The sequence below is a fragment of the Equus przewalskii genome, chromosome 13 (assembly GCF_037783145.1).
Source record: "Equus przewalskii isolate Varuska chromosome 13, EquPr2, whole genome shotgun sequence".
NCBI lineage: Eukaryota > Metazoa > Chordata > Mammalia > Perissodactyla > Equidae > Equus > Equus przewalskii.
Genome location: NC_091843.1, coordinates 2,396,163 through 2,416,039, shown reverse-complemented (window position 1 = coordinate 2,416,039; position 19,877 = coordinate 2,396,163). Strand labels below are relative to the sequence as shown.

Below are 19,877 nucleotides of genomic sequence, written 5' to 3'. Positions count from 1 at the left end.
CATGCCAGTGCAGACCACCACCACCTTCATCCAGGAAGAAGGTGGCAGCTCCTGATTGGCTGCTTTGCATGTGCCCTTGTTCTGTTTTCCTCCACCCCTAATTGCAGTCCATTTGTCACACAACCATAGTGATCCTTTTAAAACAAAACATCTTGTCCCTCCCAACCCACAGTGATCCTTGGAAGAAATTCCAGACGCCTTCCTGTATCTTATGAGACTCCACATGATAGGGCCCCTGCCTACCTCTTTCCCTCACCTCAAAACAGTCTTCCATTGTTCCCTCCCACTTGGGCCACTGGACTTCTTTATGTTCCTTGAACACACAAATCTTACTCCTGCCTTGGGGCCTTTGTGGAAGCTGTTCTTTCTGACTGGAGTCATCTTTACAGCCACGTTTTTGCATGGCCAGCTCTTGTTTAGATCTCATCTTTAATTTGATTTTCTTATCACCCAGTTTAAATATCAGCTTTTTCACTCTTATTACACGTCACTTTTGTTTGTTTGTTTCCTTAGTTCTCATCATCCCTAGCACTTCTGTGTTTATTTGGTCACTTGCTTATTGTCAGTATCCTGCTAACAGAATGTAAACCTTGTGAAAATTGGACTCCTGTCTGGCACGTTCCCACTGATCCTGAGTCTTGACCTTTGCACGGTGCCTGGTGGGCACTCAGTAAACACTGCTGGAATGAGTGAGTGAATGTCCACCACAACATTATTGTTAGCACTCAAGCAAGTCCCCAGACAGCACCAGTTGGCATCCTGTGTTGCAGAGAGCTTTTTAGTGCTCTTCTACTTTTTATTCACAGCTTCTCTGCAGTTTTCTTGGATTTACCTTGAGTGCACTGGTGGCTGACGTGAGAGTGGAAGCTGTACTCAGAAATGCCTTGCCTGCTGACTGTGCTTTGTTACTAGATCAGGCATGGCCCCTCCTCCTGGACCAGCCCCCCTCTGAGTTTCTCCACCCACCTACACATAGGTTTCTGCAGACCCTTCCCACCCAGGCATGTCTTCTGTCCTGCTCTCTCTCACCCGTCTCTTCCCCATCAATTCCTAAGTCTCCAATGATGTATTTGTTAGTTATCCTTGTATATTTTGATGTCACTTTTCTTTATTTCCCGTGCAAAGGAAGCTTACATGTTTTGTTTATTTTAGGTTGGGAGAGCTTGTTTGAAACCACAGTTTCCAAAGAAGAAAATCAGGAAATAATGAATAAACTCATAGATGATGGTCCTTCTGACTTCAAGTTGGGAAAAACCTACATAAATGAGGACAAGCTAGAGAAGCAACAAGGTAAAAAGAACAAACCTTTCAGGAAAGTCTTAGTTACCATCCAAAAACCCTACATGAAAGAGAGGAGCTTTACAGGTATTGAACTGGGGAAAAATCTTGAACTAAAAGCATCACTTATTAGAAGACCCAGAATCCTTTCTAGAGGAAGGAAACCCCATTCACAGCAGTATACAATTCTATTTAAACAACTGGGCATCAACACAGTGCGTAAATGTTACAAATGTAACATCTGTGGGAAAATCTTCCTCCACAGTTCTTCCCTGAGTAAACATCAGAGAATCCATACTGGAGAGAAGCTCTATAAATGCAAGGAATGTAGGAAAGCTTTCAGCCAAAGCTCATCTCTAACTCAGCACCTGAGAGTTCATACTGGAGAGAAACCTTATATATGTAGTGAATGTGGAAAAGCCTTCAGTTTCACTACATCTCTCATAGGACATCAGAGAATGCATACTGGAGAGAGACCCTATAAATGTAATGAGTGTGGAAAAACATTTAAAGGTAGTTCGTCTCTTAATAATCACCAGCGAATTCACACAGGAGAAAAGCCCTATAAGTGTAATGAATGTGGGAGAGCTTTTAGCCAGTGTTCATCTCTTATTCAACATCATAGAATTCATACTGGAGAGAAACCATATGAATGCAGTCAGTGTGGGAAAGCCTTTACTTCAATATCACGGCTAAGTAGACACCATAGAATTCATACTGGAGAGAAACCCTTTCATTGTAATGAGTGTGGAAAAGTGTTCAGTTACCACTCAGCCCTTATTATACATCAGAGAATTCACACTGGCGAGAAACCTTATGCATGTAAAGAATGTGGGAAAGCCTTCAGCCAAAGCTCAGCTCTTATACAACATCAAAGAATTCATACTGGAGAAAAACCCTACAAATGTAATGAGTGTGGGAAAGCTTTCTCTTGGATTTCACGGCTTAATATACACAACAGAATTCATACTGGGGAGAAACCATATAATTGTAAAGAATGTGGAAAAGCCTTCAGTTCCCACTCAGCAGTTAATACTCATCGAAAAATTCATACTGGAGAAAAACCTTATAAATGTAATGACTGTGAAAAAGCCTTCAACCAAAGCTCAGCTCTGATTCAGCACCAGAGAATTCACACTGGGGAAAAACCATTTAATTGTAAGGTATGTGGGAAAGCCTTCAGACAAAGTTCATCCCTAATGACACACATGAGAATTCATACAGGTGAAAAGCCTTATAAATGTAAAGAATGTGGGAAAGCTTTTAGTCAGAGCTCATCCCTAACTAATCATCAGAGGACTCATACTGGAGAAAAACTATAAATCAAATGCATGAGAGAAATCTTCCAAGTGAAGTTCATTCCATACTGAATATCAAAGAATTCATCCTGGGGAGAAAGTGATAAAAAATGGTTAATTGTGGGTTAAGCTTCAGAATTTAGACCTCATCAAGCATCCAGGATTTCATGATGCAGGACAACCTTAAGAATATTAGGAATGTCTCTATAAATGTTTTTTCATATGTTTTTAAGTTATTACTGACTATAAAATAGAGAATTTGTAAGATCAAAAGGTTAGTATTCTTTTGTCTTCTTTCTGGTGATGTCTGATAGTAGCCACCAGCTTTCCTAAGCATCGCTGGGAAACGTGGATTTATGTAAAAGTGTAGCCATAAAATCCTGACTTCAGAGTAATCTAGGAATCTGTTTTTTGAAACTACATTTAAGTGTTATGCAAGCCAGTTGTCCTAAGAATGTCTTGGAGAAGAAATGTAAGCAGGTGACCTGTAGCTACCTCACTGTCACTAAAGTTTGTGTAATAGTTTAAAAGCAGATTGTGTACTCAGTGGTGAAGACTTTTGGGTTGTTTCTCCTCTGTTTTCTAAGCCATTCACCTGAAAAGAAAATTGCTCTGTAAACTATGCAGGTGTAAGTCCTGTGAGTTTTCTCCCTGGCTACTTGTTCCAGACTCTGAATCAGATCTAAAGTCACTTTATTTTAAATCACGAAGTGCATGGTATTTCACTTGTTTTTCTCATAAAGTGATTACGTTTGCCTTTTTAGGTTGAGAATTAAAGGTTATTCAGACAACTACTGCTTTTGCAAGTTTATTTACTGATAAATATTGTTGAACATTATCTCATGGTGTTGCCATAGGGAGCATGACTCTTGGCTCCTAGACCATGCCTGCTTCCTTGAGCTCTCTGGGGACCAGCCACTGGAGGGCCCAGGAACAATACGGAACTCGGGTCATCCTCCCTGGAGGTCGAGTGAACAAGGTGACTCACCCTGATGGTCTACCTTCACCTCCATCGGGTGACGCTCACTCCCTCCGCACCCTCTGAAGGCCACAAGACAAAACTTCAGGCTCTAAGTTCAGATGCTTTTTCTCCAAAAAATGGACTGTTCTATCGTTTAACAAGTCATTTAGCCTATTTCAGCATTTATTAACTGAATAATAAGTTGAGCAAGCTGAAAATAGTTATCTCAGAAGTCACACTAAAATTTTGAACTTTACAGAGGCCACCATCTTCTAGTTTTGCCCAATTTATCAGGAATAGGCAAACACTTCACGACTGAAACACCTATTTCATTTTTTAAAGTTTTAGTTTCTTTCTCTTTGCCAAGATGCTTTAAAAAAAAAAAAACCCCTCAGAAATGGTGCTATAGGGAGGGGAACTAAGCAAAACAAAAATCATTGAATTCAACTTTTCCCTCCTGGATCTAACTGAGCTCGTTTCAGACTTGTGAGGAACAGACTTTTCTAGGTAATTTAATGCTCCATCTGCAGTGCCTCTCTCCCCACAGCTATTCTTTTAAATTCTCTAATTCCTGGGGAAATTCCTAGGAAAATATAACGTACATTTGGGCTGCTGTCACAAGATGTCACGGACTGGGTGGCTTATCAACAACACACATTTCCTTCTCACAGAGCAGAAGGCTGCAAGTCCAAGATCAAGGCACCAACATGGTCATGTCTCCTCTTCCTCGTTTGTAGCTGGAGCCTCCTTGCTGTGTCCTCACATGGTGCAAGGGGTGAGGGCACTCTCTGGGGCCTCTTATAAGGGCACGAATCTCACTCCTGAGGGCTCCACCTTCATGACTTAATCAGCTCCCAAAGGCCACACCTCCAAATACCATCACACTGTGGATTGTTTCAACGTGAATTTTGGAGGCACACAAACATTTAGAGCATAGCATTCTCCAAGTATCAGTAGTCCTAAAATCATCAAAAATGTTAAGTCTGAATAAAGTCACACAAAATATTAGGCCCAATTATTATTTTTTTTATTAATGTTATGATAGATTGCAACCTTATGAGATTTCAGTTGTACATTATTGTTAGTCATGTTGTGGGTACACCTATTCCCCCTTAGTGCCCTCCCCCCGCCCCCCCTTTTCCCTGGTAACCACCGATCAGATCTCCTTGTCAATATGTTAACTTCCGCCTATGAGTGGAGTCATATAGAGTTCGTCTTTCTCTGAGTGGCTTATTTCGCTGAACATAATACCCTCGAGGTCCATCCACGTTGCTGCGAATGGGCCAATTTTGTCTTTTTTTATGGCTGAGTAGTATTCCATTGTGTATATATACCATATCTTCTTTATCCAATCATCAGTTTCTGGGCATGTAGGTTGGTTCCACGTCTTGGCTATTGTAAATAATGCTGCGATGAACATAGGGGTGCAAGGGACTCTTGGGATTTCTGATTTCAGGTTCTTAGGATAGATACCCAGTAATGGGATGGCTGTAGGCCCAATTAATTTTAATGTGATATCTATCAAACTTGTACGTAATGGATCAGTTAAGTCTTATGTAAGAAGATAATGTATAAGCATAATGATTCTAATATAACCAGTACCAAAATCAGATAAGGAAAGTACAAGAAAGGAAAACTGCCAAAATCATCTATGAACAAGAATGTAGAAGTCCTGAGCAAGGTATTAGCAAACATAATCCAAAAGTACCAACACATAGTTAACATGTCATGAGTCAGTTTTTCATAGGATGTGTGGGTTATTTAACATTAGAAAACTTACAGATGTTATGTACCATCTTGACAGATTAATGGAGAGAAATCCATATGCTTATCTCAATAAAATGCAGAAACAGCAACCAAAATACTCCTCCCCCACTCACCATACAAACTCTCAGCCAAGCAGGAAGGAACACCCTAACCTGGTAAAAGGGTATTTACCAAAAACCCACTGCAAAAATGGAAGTGTTAGAAGTATTTGTGACAGACAAGTATCGGGGAGGACTAAGCTATTCAATAATGGCTCTAAGAAATAGAAATGTGTTCCTCCACATAGAAGAAAAGTGGATGCCTGCCCTTACCATAACAAGAATTACATGAAAGACAAAACTATGACTTTTGCAAGAAATATCTAGGGAATAACTTTACGACCTCAAGATAGGGAAAGATTTTCTAAACAAGATACAAATAAGCTATATAGAATTTTTTATATTATTTGCTCACATTAAAGAATTTGTGCTCATCAAAATATACCAAAAAGAAAGGGAAAAGACACAAAATAGAAGGAAATCTTTTCACAACATTCCCAACATGTTGTTATCTGGAAAATTTAAATAATTTGTACAAATCAATTATAAAAAGACAACAATCTCAAAAAGTGTTCTGAATACATGCCTACATTTTTTACAGAAGAGGAAATACAAATTTCCAAAAACATGAAAAGATGCTCAATTTAATTAGTAGTTTAAAAATGCAAATTAGGACCACAGGTCTGATTTTACAAGAACAGATGAACAAAAACCGTGATGTGTGACAATACTGAATTTTGGAATGTATGTGGAATAACTGGCATTCATATTCTACTAGTGGGCATATAAATAGATACAGACCATTGACATCTTGTAAAGCTGAACGTGTCCATGTTATAAAACACGGAAGTTCCACTCCTACATATATACGTCTATGTGCTAGATAAATGTTTGTATGTGAGCACCAAGAGTCATGTATAAAGACATCCTTAGCAGCACTGATCATAATAGCAAATATTTGGAAGTAGTCTGAATGTCCATTAATAGGAATGGATACATTTCATAATATTAACACAGTAGAAAATCAATGAAAAGGAATGAAGCAAAGCTATATGCCAACAGATGAATTTGAAACGTATTAATGTTTTAAAAAGTCAGGAAACTACATATGGTATGATACCATTTTTTGCGAAATTAAATTTACACTAAATGATACATACATGTGGTAAAGATAATAAAAAACAGTGATTGAATGAGAAGGTATTCTAGTTATCCATTGCTGTGTAACAGCTCATCCCAAAATTAGCGGCTTAAAACAACAATTTATTAATATCTGTCTTGGTTCCATGTTTGAGCTCAGCTGTGTAATTCTTACTTGGCGTCTCTAGTGCATTTGCAATCAAATGGCAGTTGGGGTGGAAGGCTCACCTGGGCTCCATGTCCAAGATTGCTGGCAGTTGATGCCCGCTGGCTGAAAGCTCGATTGGGCTTCTCATGTGGCTTGGGCTTGTCACAGAAGAGTGGCTGATTTCTGAGAGGGAGTGTCCCAAGAGTGAGCATTTTAAGAGACTTAGGTGGAAGTTGCAAATCTTATAACAGGTTTGGAAGTCACACAATATTAATTCTGCTGTACTGGTTAGAAATGATTCACAGATTTGGCCCAGATTCAAGGGGAGAAGATTATACAAGGCTGTGAATACCAGGGTGCATGGTTCATTGGGGGACCCTCTTTGGAGGGTAAAAGTTAATCAGGATAGTGATTATCTCTGGGTATGAGGCCAGGGAACAACTTGGGGAGGAGCATAGTGTTCCTCAGCTTGCTTGATGCCTGAAAGAGGCTCCTTGTCAGGAAGAGCCTGCCCAGGCCAGCCAGAAGGATGATCAGTATGTTGGCCAGTGTGTATATCAGAGAAAATAATTAAATAGAACTTTTTGGCCCAACTCACTGCTAGGTGATTTGAGGAAGAATAAAACAGAGATCTTAATGCTTGAGTACCCTGGATACAGTGAACATCAAGTTTAAGAGAGAATGACCTCAGAGTTTGTACCCAAGGGCCATCCCAAGGTCATAACATTCTTCAGGTCACTGTTGAATTTAAATGCGTCTCCTTAACAAAACTATCAACACCTCCCTCTCCTGTCTATACCTTTTCTTCTCATTCATCTATCTAGCCCACCGGATGAAAAGAATATTGGGTTCCTATCCCAAGTAAACACATATTTAACTAAAATATGCATATCATAAGAGAACTAGGCAAAGAAAGAATGAACAGTCATAATTGAGTTGTCAGCAGATTTTCTTTGCCTTGTTTTTAGTGCCATCAAGTCAATTAAGCTCCCCTGAAACCTGTCCACCATGGGTGACCCTGCTGGTATTTGTAATCCTGGTGGCAGAGCTTTCAGCATCACAGCAACACGCAGCTGCCACAGCGTGACCACTGACATGCAGGTAGTGTGGTTCTCAGACCGGAAATGAACATGGGCCTAGGCAGTGTGCACTGATTCTTAACCACTAGACCACGAGGGCTGGCTTTTCTTTGCCCAATTTCTTATTCTCAAAGAGACTTGTTCAGAATCTAGACAAAAGAGAAAAATGTCCATTTTCATAGTTTCTTAATAAGCCATTTTCAAAGCAACCTGAGAAAGCAAAATATGCTTTAACTTTTATCATATGGATGACAAGCTTGATAATATTGTATTTACAGTATTCAAAATAATTATTTAAAATGTCCATTTATCTTTTCAGGTGGTTTGGGCTGTTATCTCCTTGGCTGTTGCTTTATCAAACAAATGCTTTCTCATGAAGAGATCTGTGAAATGAATAGGTCGGGTTTTTTTCTAGACTCTTCCTCAGTTGGATGTGTCAGATGTTTCCTCATGATTAGATTTATGCTATTTGTTTTTGGTAAGAAAACCACTGAATGGTATTGTATTCTTCTCAGTTCATCATTTTTTCACATTACGAGCCTCGTGATGTTGACTTAGCCCATTGCTGGTCGTTTTAACTTTGCTCTCTTGGTTAAGATGGTATCTCCCTGATTTCCCACTGTAAAGTTACCATTTTTCTTTTTGTAATCTTTAGTATCTTAAGAGGAAATCCTATGAGTGTTTGCATATATTTTTACAAGTCAAACTCCCCTCCACTAGTTTTAGCATCTATTGATGACACTTGCTTTAATCAATTATTATTATAATGGTTTCCAAATGGAGATTTTATAATTCCATCATTTCTTCTGCACTTATTAGCTGGCTTCTACTCCGGGGAAGAGTTTTATCTTCTCTCTGTTTCTATGACTCTGGAAGCATGGTTTCTTATTTTATTCAATGGACTGTAATCTGCTAATACCATTATTTATTTTGATGCTGAAATTGTCCCAGACTTGGCCTCTGAGAACCCCTGCAAGCTAGTTTCTGTGTGCTTTCTGTCACAACAAGTTTGGGATTGTATCCAAGACGTGCAATTCCAGTATACATACTTCAGTCTGTGTAGCAAAGTATGATGTCTTGACTACCTGATTTGGGGGTTAGGGTGAAGAATTGTGGGGTTAAAGACATTTTGGGGGATTGTCTCTTTTTCTGCAGGATCTTGTATTTCCTCTTCTTGCTACTTTCCCTCGTGACACATGGTTTGTACACCTATACCTTTCTGTTAACAATCTTCTCCCCATGAAGCATTACCTTCCCATGGATGCCTCCTCGCAGCCTGCATGTACTTTTTTAAAAAAAAAATTGTGGTAAAATATATATAAGGTAAATTTTACTATTTCAACCATTTTTAAGTGCATAATTTAGTGGCATTGAGTATATCAGCACAATTTATTTCCAGAACTTTTTCATCATCTCAGTTTCTTTGAGGAACTCTGTACCCATTAATCAATAACTCCTCATTTTCCTCCCCCACCCCCGCCCCTGGGAACCTCTATTCTACTTTCCGTCTCTATGAATTTGACTACTCGAGGTACCTCGTATAAGTGGAATCATGTAATATTCATCCCTTTGTGTCTGTTTTATTCACTTAGCATAATGTCTTCAAGGTTATTCCATGTCGTGGCCTGTATCCGAATTTCCTTCCTTTTTAGGGCTGAATGATATTCCATTGTGTGGATGGACACGTTTTGTTTATCCCTTCCTCTGTTGATGGACGTTTGTGTTGTTTGCATCTTTTGGCTGTTGTGAATGATGCTGCTGTGAACACTGTGTACAAGTACGTGTTTGACTCCCTGCTTTCAATTACTGTCCCCACAGTTTGCCTCTTACAGAACGTCACATAAATGCAAGTATACGGTGTGTAGTGGGATTTTTTTTTGAGTCCGCCTTCTTTACCCAACATAGTGCCTCTGAGATTCACCCATGTTGTTGTGTGTATCAGTGGTTCGTTCCTTGTTATTGCTGAGTGATGCTCCATTGTACGGATGCACCACAGGTTGTTTATCCTTTCTCCATTTGAGGAACATTTGGGTCATCTGTAGTTTTTGGTAATTCTGAAAAATGCTGCTACAACATCTGCATACAGGCTTTCGTGTGAACATAAGATTTCATTCTTCTTGGGTAAATAGTTAAGAGTAGGACTGCATAGTCATATGAGAAGTGGATATTTAACTTTATAAGACACTGCCAGCCTCTTCCGCAGCAGCTGCACCATTTTACATTCGCATCAGCAATATATCAGGGCTCCAGTCTCAGTGTGGGTTTTTCTACGTCCTTGCCAACACTTATTATTTTCCTTTTTTTTTTTATAAGAGCCATTCTATTGTGGTTATGTTTTGCATTTCCCTGACTAGTGATGTCAAGCATCTTTTTATGTACTTATTGACCATTTGCATATCATTTTTGGAAAGATGTCTCTTCAAATCCTTTGCCCATCTTTGAGTTAGTGTTTTGTTGTTGTTGTTGATTTGCAGGAGTTGTTTATATATCCTGCATGTACTTTTAGGCACATACTTATAGTTCTCTTATAAACCAGTGCACTTTTGCATATTTTCGCACATAGGATGGACTTTCTGTTTCTGGTGGTGGTTTTATATCAATTTTAGGAATACCACTGTGTTTTCTCTTTTCTCTTCCATATCCTTTACTGTTTTTTTAAAGGATATGATAGGAGTTTTAGATTTATACCACCATCACTGCCTCAACCTATCAAAAATTACCTGAAGAAATATTTTTGTTATCCACTTAAACAACTCATCATTCCTACCCCATTTTTATTTTTCTTTATTCCAACAATATTCTTTAAGTGCTTACTAAGTGCCATATCCAAGAAATTGGTTGTACCTAAAACAGACAAACCCTTGTCATGCCTGTGGCAAGAGGAATAAAAGCTGCCAACCAGTTTTTCAACATTCGCTTTGTGATCTCTGCTTCAGTAGAAAGACAAGGGCGAAGGAAGACAAGCTAGCAAGACTTCAATTTCTTTTAAGCAAATAGATTTAAACATAGTAAAACAATTGTTTGTAGGTTTTCATGACTCATCCCATAAACTTATAGGGTTGTAATGGAAAGACCAGAGAATTACCCTCTGACACCTTTATTTCAGCAGCATCCTCTTCACACATCTCTTTATTTAGGTCAGTTGAGTGCTTTTTCCTAAAAATGTTTGCAATCACTCTTGATTGTGTTTGACAATTCTAATACCCTTTAAACTTCTACAAGACTTTATACAGGACAAGAAGATATAAATACCTTATTGCATATTTCTATCACAACACTCAGGTTTGCGGGAGTATCTGGATGGCATTTTAAATAGTACACCTTGTGCTCCCCAAATCCAACTCATCCGTCAGTCTCAATTCCACGTTTACACAGGGAGGATGCCATTAAGATCATCTGCTGATTAAGAGAATGAGATTGAAGAAGAACAGTAATCTGATTTTAAACACTATGCAAATACTTTGTTTAGTCTTTCAAGTCCTGAACAGTAGTTAGGAACAATTTCCATTTCTCCTTTTCTACACTTTTCCTTTTTATTTCCTCACTCTAAAGAGAAGGAAGGAAGGGAGGAAAGGATGAAGGGAGGGAGGGAGGGAGGGAAGGAAAACAGCCCATCTCATTACACCACACTGGACCCAAGGGGCCTGCTGGGTCAGAATAGTGGGTTGCTTATACATGGATGCTGTGTGCAGTGTAGACATTTTTTCAAATAAAGTAGATAGTCATTTCTTTTAAAGAATAAACAACATTAGAAAGAGTTGGAGAATAACCATTTTAGAAATTGGAATCTGTAAGCTTGAAAGATAAATTTGAAGAGACCTCCCAGAAAATAGAAGAAAGGACAGAGAATGAAAATGTAAGAGTGTCGGAGACATGAAAGCCAGACACCAAGAATGACAGCTTAATATGCTGCTAGCAAAGAAAGCAGAAAAAACAGAACAGAGCCTTGTCCTTTTTTGTGTCCCAGACAAAAATAATGGAAAAAAATTGATTGTTAGATATAGTGGGGAAATACTTAAAGATACAGGCAACAGGGGAAAATTTATGAAAATTTATTTCTCTACATGTCAGTGTAGAGAAATAAACAGCAACAAAACAAAGGTTACCTACAAGAGAAGAAAAGTCATATTGGCCTCAGATTTCTCCAGAAAACTAAGTACAAGAGGCCTGTGGAATAACAGAGGGCACTGATAAAAACTAGGCTATGCCATTCAGAAAAAGGAACAGAAATATCAAGACCAAAAGAAAAACAAAATTAGAGAAGCAGTGGTATAGACATGATCAATAAAGAAACAAGATAAACATAAATTATAAGTAAATATAAACTATACAACTCAGGGAAATTGCTAAAATTCATAGTTGAGAGAGAAAATGGAAGATGGAAGTATTAAAACTGAATACTACTGGTCATGGTCTATTAGCTCATATTAAAATCCTAGATGGAACAGAAAATAAAATAAATTTGCTTTTGATTAAATGTATAAAAGAAGAAGATAAGCTAATTCTTAATATTCATAATCAGAAAAATAGAGCATAAAGAATTTGTGTATGTGAGGAAGATTGGCCCTGAGCTAACATCTGTTGCCAATCTTCCTCTTTTGCTTGAGGAAGATTGCCACTGGGCTAACATCTGTGCCAGTCTTCCTCTGTTTAGTATGTGGGATGCTGCCACAGCATGGCTTATGAGTGGTACATAGGTCCACGCCTGGGATCCAAACCTGCGAACCCTGGGTGGCCAAAGCGGAGCACACAAACTTAACCACTACACCACTGGGCTGGCCCCTTAATGTAATATAATTACCAGGACTATTTAAAAAGAATAGATGTACTTCATACTTGAAAAACACTATATTCCAAATGTTGTTAACATCCTCATCTTTTCAATATTTTAATTTTGAACTTTTCCAACCATTTCTCATAATTTCTCCTCAGTCCAAACTGCTGTCTTCTCTCAGAGATGACTAGGGCAGCCTTCTGACTAGTCCTAGTCTTTTCGCTTCTTTCTGTGACCCTTTAGTTTATTCTCGGCACAGCAGTCAGAGTGATTACTTAACAATGGGCATCAGAGTTTGTCTGTCCACTGCCCAGAGTGTGCTCTTTCAGAGTAAAATCCAGTGACCTGAGGGCCACTAAGAGCCCACACATTCTAGTCCTCTCGCCTCTGATCTACTCCTCCCCTTTTCTTTCTGCTTCAGCAGCAGTGTTCTTATTTCCTTGGACAGGCCAGGCATGCTCCCGCCTCAGGGCATCTGCTTTTCAGTTGCCCAGGAAGCCTTCCCGCAGATATTTAACTTGGCTCCCTCCTCATCTCTGCAGGTCTTTCTTCAAGTGTCACTTTCTCCATCAAACGTTCCTTAACCACTTTATGTAAAATCGCAGCAGTCCCCTCCACCCCCACCTGGGTTGCTCGTCCCCTTTCTTGTTCTCGTGTAGCGCTCATCACTATCTAAAAATGTATCATTTCTTTTTCTTTATTGTCTTTCTTCTCTGTTCCCCAGGAGAACTTAAGCTACATGAATGCAGAGGTTTTGCCAGTTTTGTTCACTGGTCTATTTCTAGCATCTAGAACAATGCCAGGCACAAGATAGGTTTTGAATATATTTTTTGTTGTTGAATAAATGATTAATGGAATCTTACACAGCAGTGAAATTGAATGAACTTTACATGCATCAAGATAGACCAATCTAAAAGCTGTCAAAGACCAGACAACAGGCTCAAAATGGATTTGCTCATGCTAAGCCCCATGTCACCGAACCAAGACTTCATTACAGTTTCGGCTCTGGCAGAAATGCAATCATAAACCAGTCAATCAGGAATTGCCTGATCATCATTAGTTAGGTAATCTGTCTGATAAAACCCCTGCCATCTTCTACAGGGAGAGTAACTTTGCAATAACCAGTCGACGTTTTTGCCTAGTATAACTTCCTCTTTTCTGCTCCCTTCCACTTATAAGTCTTTCATTTATTTCCTTCGAGCTCCTTTCTATCTGTTAGATTGGATGCTGCCCAATGCATGAATCAGTGAATGAAGCCAAAGAGATCTTTAAAATTTACTCAGTTGAATTGTTTTTTTAACAAAGTGTTGCTGTTGAACATGTAAGCCATAGGCGACCATATAGCCAATTCTATTTAAATACAGATCAAAAACCTTGCAAAAGTACACACGTTGTTTTGGGACACATACATACGTAGTAGCCATCAAGCTAAGCAAGGGAATGCTTAACACAATTTAGAAAAATGACTGGGAAGCATTGTGGACAAGGCTTCAAAAATTCTGGTCAAGTTCTCTTGTGTAAGCAGTGTTGGGTATGTGAGTGTCGTTTGATTATTATTACGCTGTACCTATGCCTACATTATCTTGTGGGGATGGGACACATTAAAATAATTAAAAATAATCATAACTAGTTGATGAGAGCTATGGTGCACTGATCCTCCTACAGGCCTCTAAACGCCTCTAAACTCAGGTTTTGTTTTTTCAAATCATTTGGCGTGCCTAACAAAATAAGTCTCCCAACTGATTTAGGAAGCGAGCACTTGGAGGACTCCACCGCCTCCTTGTCGGAGGGCCCCGCTCGCACCGCGGCCCCCACGTGCACAGTACGGCCAGGGCTCGCGCTGGGCGAGAAGGTTCACCGCCGGGCAGTCGCCCCGCCGCGGCGCCCTCTGGGAAGTGTAGTCGGCGCGGGGCCCGGAGCATGCCGGGAGTCGTAGTTCTCCTGGGGTTGGGGGCTAAGGGGGCCGACTGGCCGCCGCCTTTCTCCGGCTCGGGGCGCGGGTGATCCTGGCTCGGTTAGGGCGGCCTGCCTACGGCTGAGAAGCTGCCGGTTGCATCTCCCGGGAGGCGGTCGGGGCCAGCGCCTGTCTCCATCTGGGTGGGGAGGTGCGGAGTCGGGCGGGGCCGTGCAGGCCCCGGGGAGACGTCGCGGCCGGGGGTCTGGAGGCCTGTCTGCGCCGTCTGGACGGCGGTGGCCGCGGGCGTCGCTGGCGCCGGAGCGCTGCGGGGACGAAGCGGCCCTGCCGGGTGAGCTGGGCGCGCCCGGGACTGCGGGGGGGCTGTGGAGGGCCTTTTCTGAGACTTGGAAGGGAAGCAGGCGGTGACAATGGCTGCTGCCTGTGCGGAGCGTACGTGCGCCACGCTCCGGTCCGGCGTCTCGGGCGGACTGACTCGGCTCGTCCTCCGAGAACGGGGAGGGTGGCGGTGCCCTGCCCTCAGTGTGCTCTGAGGAAAGCGAGGCGCGCGGTGGCCAGGGAGTTGGCCGCGTTTGGCTGGGCCTTGGGCTCGGACCAGGTGCCCCCGCCTCTGCCGCTTACCTCTCTGCGGTGGGCAGGCCGCTCCCCCGCTCTGCGTCGCGGACTTCTGGAGGGCGGGTCGCAGTGGGGCTGTAGAGAGCGCTGTGAGGACGGACGGTGACTCCGGAAAGGCTCTCGGGCCTCCTGCCGCCGAGCGTGCCGCGCCGCGCCCTGCGCTGACTTTGGCGGCGGCCGCCCTGCGGCGGGCGGGCTGCGCCAGCGCGAGGCTGCCGCGAGCGCGGGGCCGGGGCCCTGCCGTGCCGCCGCTCCCGCGGGCTCCGGGCCGGGGCGCGGGGGCCGCCCGCTGTGGGAGGCCGTGCCCGGGCCGAGGTGCCAGGCGGCCGCGGACCCCCGGGGACGGCGAGGCGGGGGGAGCGCGCGGGCTGCGGCGTCGCAGTTTGCGGGGAGGACACGGCGCTGCCGGCGAGGCCGCTCGGGGAGGCCGGGGTGGGCCTGAGGCAGACAGGGCGAGCCCCTTCGCTGCGGCCCCGACGCCAGGCGAGCGCGGCGGGGCGGCCTTCGGACTGGCCAGCTCGGTTTCAAAGGGGCTGCCGGCACGGTCGCGCTCGCTGCGACTTAGAGTGTATGGTTTCAAGCTGTCTGAGGACTGCGGGTACCTGTGGGCGACTTACGGTTTGCATAGACCAAGCTGATAGACCTTAGGTGCATGTGAAGCGTCGGCCTCTAGAAACGAAGTGTAGTGAACGCAAGGAAGAGAGGGAGATTGGCACAATGGCTCAGAGCTGCAGTGGCTTGGGGAGCACACTCTGCCAGTCGCGTGCCCCATGATTATAATGGAGCTGAAAATTGCTCTTTCCCGGTGGCGGCCGTGGTGGCTGTGCCAACGTCATAGTGCAGCGCGTTGCTCGTGAGTGTGGTGATGCTGGTGTGCACACACCTGCAGGTCCTGGAGGAGGTGTTCCAGAAAGGGCACTGCTGTCGGGGCAGATGGCAGCCCCACGCCTCTTACTGCCCTGGAGACCTTCCAGTGGGACAGCGATATTGATGATAATGTGTGTTTGTGTCTTAGTTTTTAGCAAAAAAAGGTTCAAAAAGTAAAAAATTTTTTAAAGTTTAAAATAGAAAAAGCTTATAGAATAAGGGTATTAAGAAGGAAAATGTGTTTGTACAGCTGGATAGTGTGTTCGTGTTTTAAGCTATGTGTTATTACAAAACAGTCAGAAAGGTAAAAAAAATTAGGGGCCGGCCCGGTGGCGCAGCGGTTAAGTGCACACGTTATGCTTCAGTGGACCCAGGTTCCCCAGTTTGGATCCCGGGTGCGGACATGGCACCACTTGGCACACCATGCTGTGGCAGGCGTCCCACATATAAAGTAGAGGAAGATGGGCACGGATGTTAGCTCAGGGCCAGTCTTCCTCAGCAAAAAGAGGAGGATTGGCAGCAGTTAGCTCAGGGCTAATCTTCCTCAAAAAAAAAAAATTTAAAAGTTTGTAAAGTAGAAACGTTACAGTAAGCTAAGGTTAACTTATTACTGAAGAAAGAAAAATATTGTCTATAAATTTAGTGCAGCCCAAGTTACGGTGTTTGTAGTCTTCAGTAGTGTCCAGCGACGTCCGAGGCCTCCACATTCACTCACCACTCACTCACTGACTCGCCCAGAGCGACTTCCAGTCCTGCAGCTCCATTCACTCAGTGCCTGTACAGTGTGCCCCTTTTATCTTTTATCCCGTATTTTTACTATGCCTTTCTGTATTGCCCATGGTGTTCAGCACAGTAACAGTCTGCCCAGGTTTGTAGCCGAGGAGCAGTAGGCTGTCCCATGTGGGTTTGTGTAAGTGCACTACGATGTTCGCACAGTGAGGAAGTCTCTGATGACACATTCCTTGTCACGTATCCCCATTGTTAATCGACGCACAACTGTACTTGGTTTGCATCATTTATGTGGGGCGGCTTTGTTGGGACCTGATGGACATTATGACGGACCATAACTTCCTCTCTCCAAGCCGTCCCTTGACACTAGAGGTCCTCATGACACCTTTTTTCTCTCCAGACCTACCTCGTCAGCACTCTGCTCTCCCTTGGCAGGAAGACTAAGAGGGAAAGAATGGCGGTGGATTTGCTGCCCACTGAGGTGACAGTAAGTGAGGTTTGTCTTTTTCATAAGTTGCCTTCTGGGTTCAGAGATGATGGACGTGTTTCCTTTCCTCATCCGGGTACTTTTCTTTCCAAGAAAAGCTAAGGAGAATCCAGAGCCTTGTGAGTTTTCTCCAGGATCCGGGATTTCCTGAGGGACTGCTGCGGAATGTGCCTCCTCTGTCCCCAGGTCACTCTTAATTCACGCCAAACTCACTTCATGATTAAGATTGTCAGCTCTGAACATATGCTTCCGACTACAGGAAGTGCTTGGTGAGGAGTTTGGGTATTAGAAAGTGTTTGTCTTCAAGGAGGATGTAGTCTCACTTGGCTCAAAGACATGGAAGGGCCAGAGATGCTCTCAGCAAACATTTACTGAGCACCAACTGTGTACAGGATGCTATGCAGAGCACTGGGGATACGAAGAAGAAAGATGTGATTTCTGTCTTCATGGGGTTCGTGGTACTGATGTTAGGAAATGATTAAACATCCAAGAAGAGTCAGGGAGGAGATCCCAGAAGTGGGGTCATTTCGAGCTGGTGGTGAAGGTCAGGACTGTACTGGTGGCCATCCTAGAAGGAGTTCGGCCTGGCGTGGGTGCTGGGCCTGGTGCTGGTGAGGGCAGAGGGCTGGGACTTTCCATCCTTGTCAGGAGTTCCTCTGCACGGTGCGACTGCGATGTCAGGCTGTCCAGATGTGCCTCTTATCTGTCTGACTGGTGCCTCTCTTCTGCAGTTCTTTTTTCCCTGCTGCTTCAGACTCCCCGTCCTTGGCCCTTTTTTCTTGCTCTTTCCTCTGTTGAGATCCATTTTCATTACTTTAACTCTTGCCTTTCTGAAGATCTTTGCCAAATTGCTGTCCTCGGGCCTGAACTTTTCCCTAGAGTTCTAGTCTGCCATTCCTAAATTCTTAGAAAATATTTCCACATGGGAGTCCCGTCTTTCCCCCAACACGCCTACCTTTCTTGGGACTCTTCTAGTCTGCCCTACCCAAAGCCTCCGTTTTTCATTGGGTGCTTTTCCAAAAAGTGATGGTAGCTCACAGGGAGTTCATGATTTCGTGAGTTCACATCCAAGCTAGGGATGTGACTTGGGCAAGTTATTTAGTCTCTCTCTGCCTCATTTCCTCATTTGTAAGTGGGGTTTATTGTGTACATACTTTCTTGAATAGACATTTTTCCAAAAAAGACATAGAGATGGCCAACAGGCACATGAAAAGACACTCAGTATCACTAATCATTAGGGAAATGCAAATCAAAACCACAATGAGATACACCTCCCACCTGTCACAATGGCTGTTATCAAAAAGACAAAAATTAACAATTGTTGGCAAGGATGTGGAAAATATGGAACTCTCGTACGCTGTTGGTGATAATATAAATTGGTCAGCCACTATGGAAAACAGTATGGAGGTTCCTCAAGTTAAAAATAGGGGCTGGCCCAGTGGCATATTGGTTAAGTTCGGATGCTCCACTTCAGTGCCCCGGGGTTCATGGGTTCAGATCCCAGGTGCGGACCTACACACCACTCATCAAGCCATGCTCTGGTGACATCCCACATATAAAATAGTGGAAGATTGGCACAGATGTTAGCTCAAGGCCAATCTTCCTCAAGCAAAAAGAGGAAGATTGGCAACAGATGTTAGCTCAGGGCCAATCTTCCTCACCAAAAAATAAATGAATAAATAAAGTAAAAATAGGTATGCCATATAATCCAGCAATTCCACTTCTGGATATTTATCTAAAGAAAACAAAAACACTAATTTGAAGAAATACATGAACCCCTATGTTTGTTGCAGCATTATTTACAATAGCCAAGATATGGAAGCAACCTAAGTGTCCATCAATAGATGAATGGATAAAGAAGATGTGGAATATACACACAATGGAATATTACTCAACTATGAAAAAGAATGAAAGTTTGCCATTTCTGACAACATGGATGGACCTAGAGGATATTATGCTAAGTGAAATAAGTCAGAGAAAGACAGATACCATATGACCTCACTCATATGTGGAATCTCAAAAGCAAAAGAAATGAACAAACAAAACTAAACAGAAACAGACTCATAGATACAGGAAACAAACTAGTGGATACCAGAGTGGGGAGGGGCTGGGGGAGCAGTGGGCAAAATAGGTGAAGGGGACTGGGTGTACAAACGTTCAGTTATAAAGTAAATAAGTCCTGGAGATGTAATGTACAGCATAGGGGATATAGTGGATCAGATTGTGATAACTTTGTCTGGTGACAGATGGTTACTAGACTTATTGTGGTGACCGTTCCATAATGTATATAAGTATTGAATTACTATGATGCACACCTGAAACTAATGGGGTGTTCTGTGTTAGTTATACCTTGATTGAAAAAATGAATTGAAAAAAAATGTACATTCTTCATTTAACCCTTACATGAGGACTGGTAATATCTGCATTTTACAGATGAGGAAACTGAGGCACAGAGAAGTAAATAACTTGATGAAGGTTTCACAGCTGGCTTTTGAACCCAGACAAGACAATCTATCTAGTTAGCATTATGCTCTGAGAAAGAATATGTAAAGTGCTGAGAACAGTGCATGGTACATGTTAAATTTCAATAAATCCTAGCTGTTTCTACTGTTCGTATCATCATCAGCAGCAGCAGCAGCATTATTTTAGGACCTGTCAAATTTGGTATGTCTCTTCTCACTAGGCTAGACTTTACTTTGATTTCTTAATTATAAGGAGATGGGTGTTTCAGGAAATCAAGATATAAAGACCACAAAATGCATCAAAGCAATACCCAGCTAT

General features: G+C 42.6%; 1 protein-coding gene across 11 annotated transcripts in view; it reads left to right on the top strand.

Annotated features, from left to right (window-relative positions):
- Nucleotides 1–19,877, top strand: part of LOC103540164 (zinc finger protein 879) — a 45,260-nt gene that overhangs the window by 7,609 nt on the left and 17,774 nt on the right. For 2 of the 11 annotated variants that reach the window (XM_008506683.2, XM_070570095.1), the window contains exon 5: nucleotides 1,153–3,370. In XM_008506683.2, coding sequence (XP_008504905.1) covers nucleotides 1,153–2,600 — 1,448 coding nt within the window. In that variant the 3' untranslated portion in view covers nucleotides 2,601–3,370. Of the gene's footprint in view, nucleotides 1–1,152; nucleotides 3,371–14,415; nucleotides 14,730–14,768; nucleotides 14,997–15,179; nucleotides 15,329–17,009; nucleotides 17,106–19,877 lie in introns of those variants that run through there. The other 9 variants (XM_008506687.2, XM_008506685.2, XM_008506686.2 and 6 more) reach the window with 9 other exon arrangements.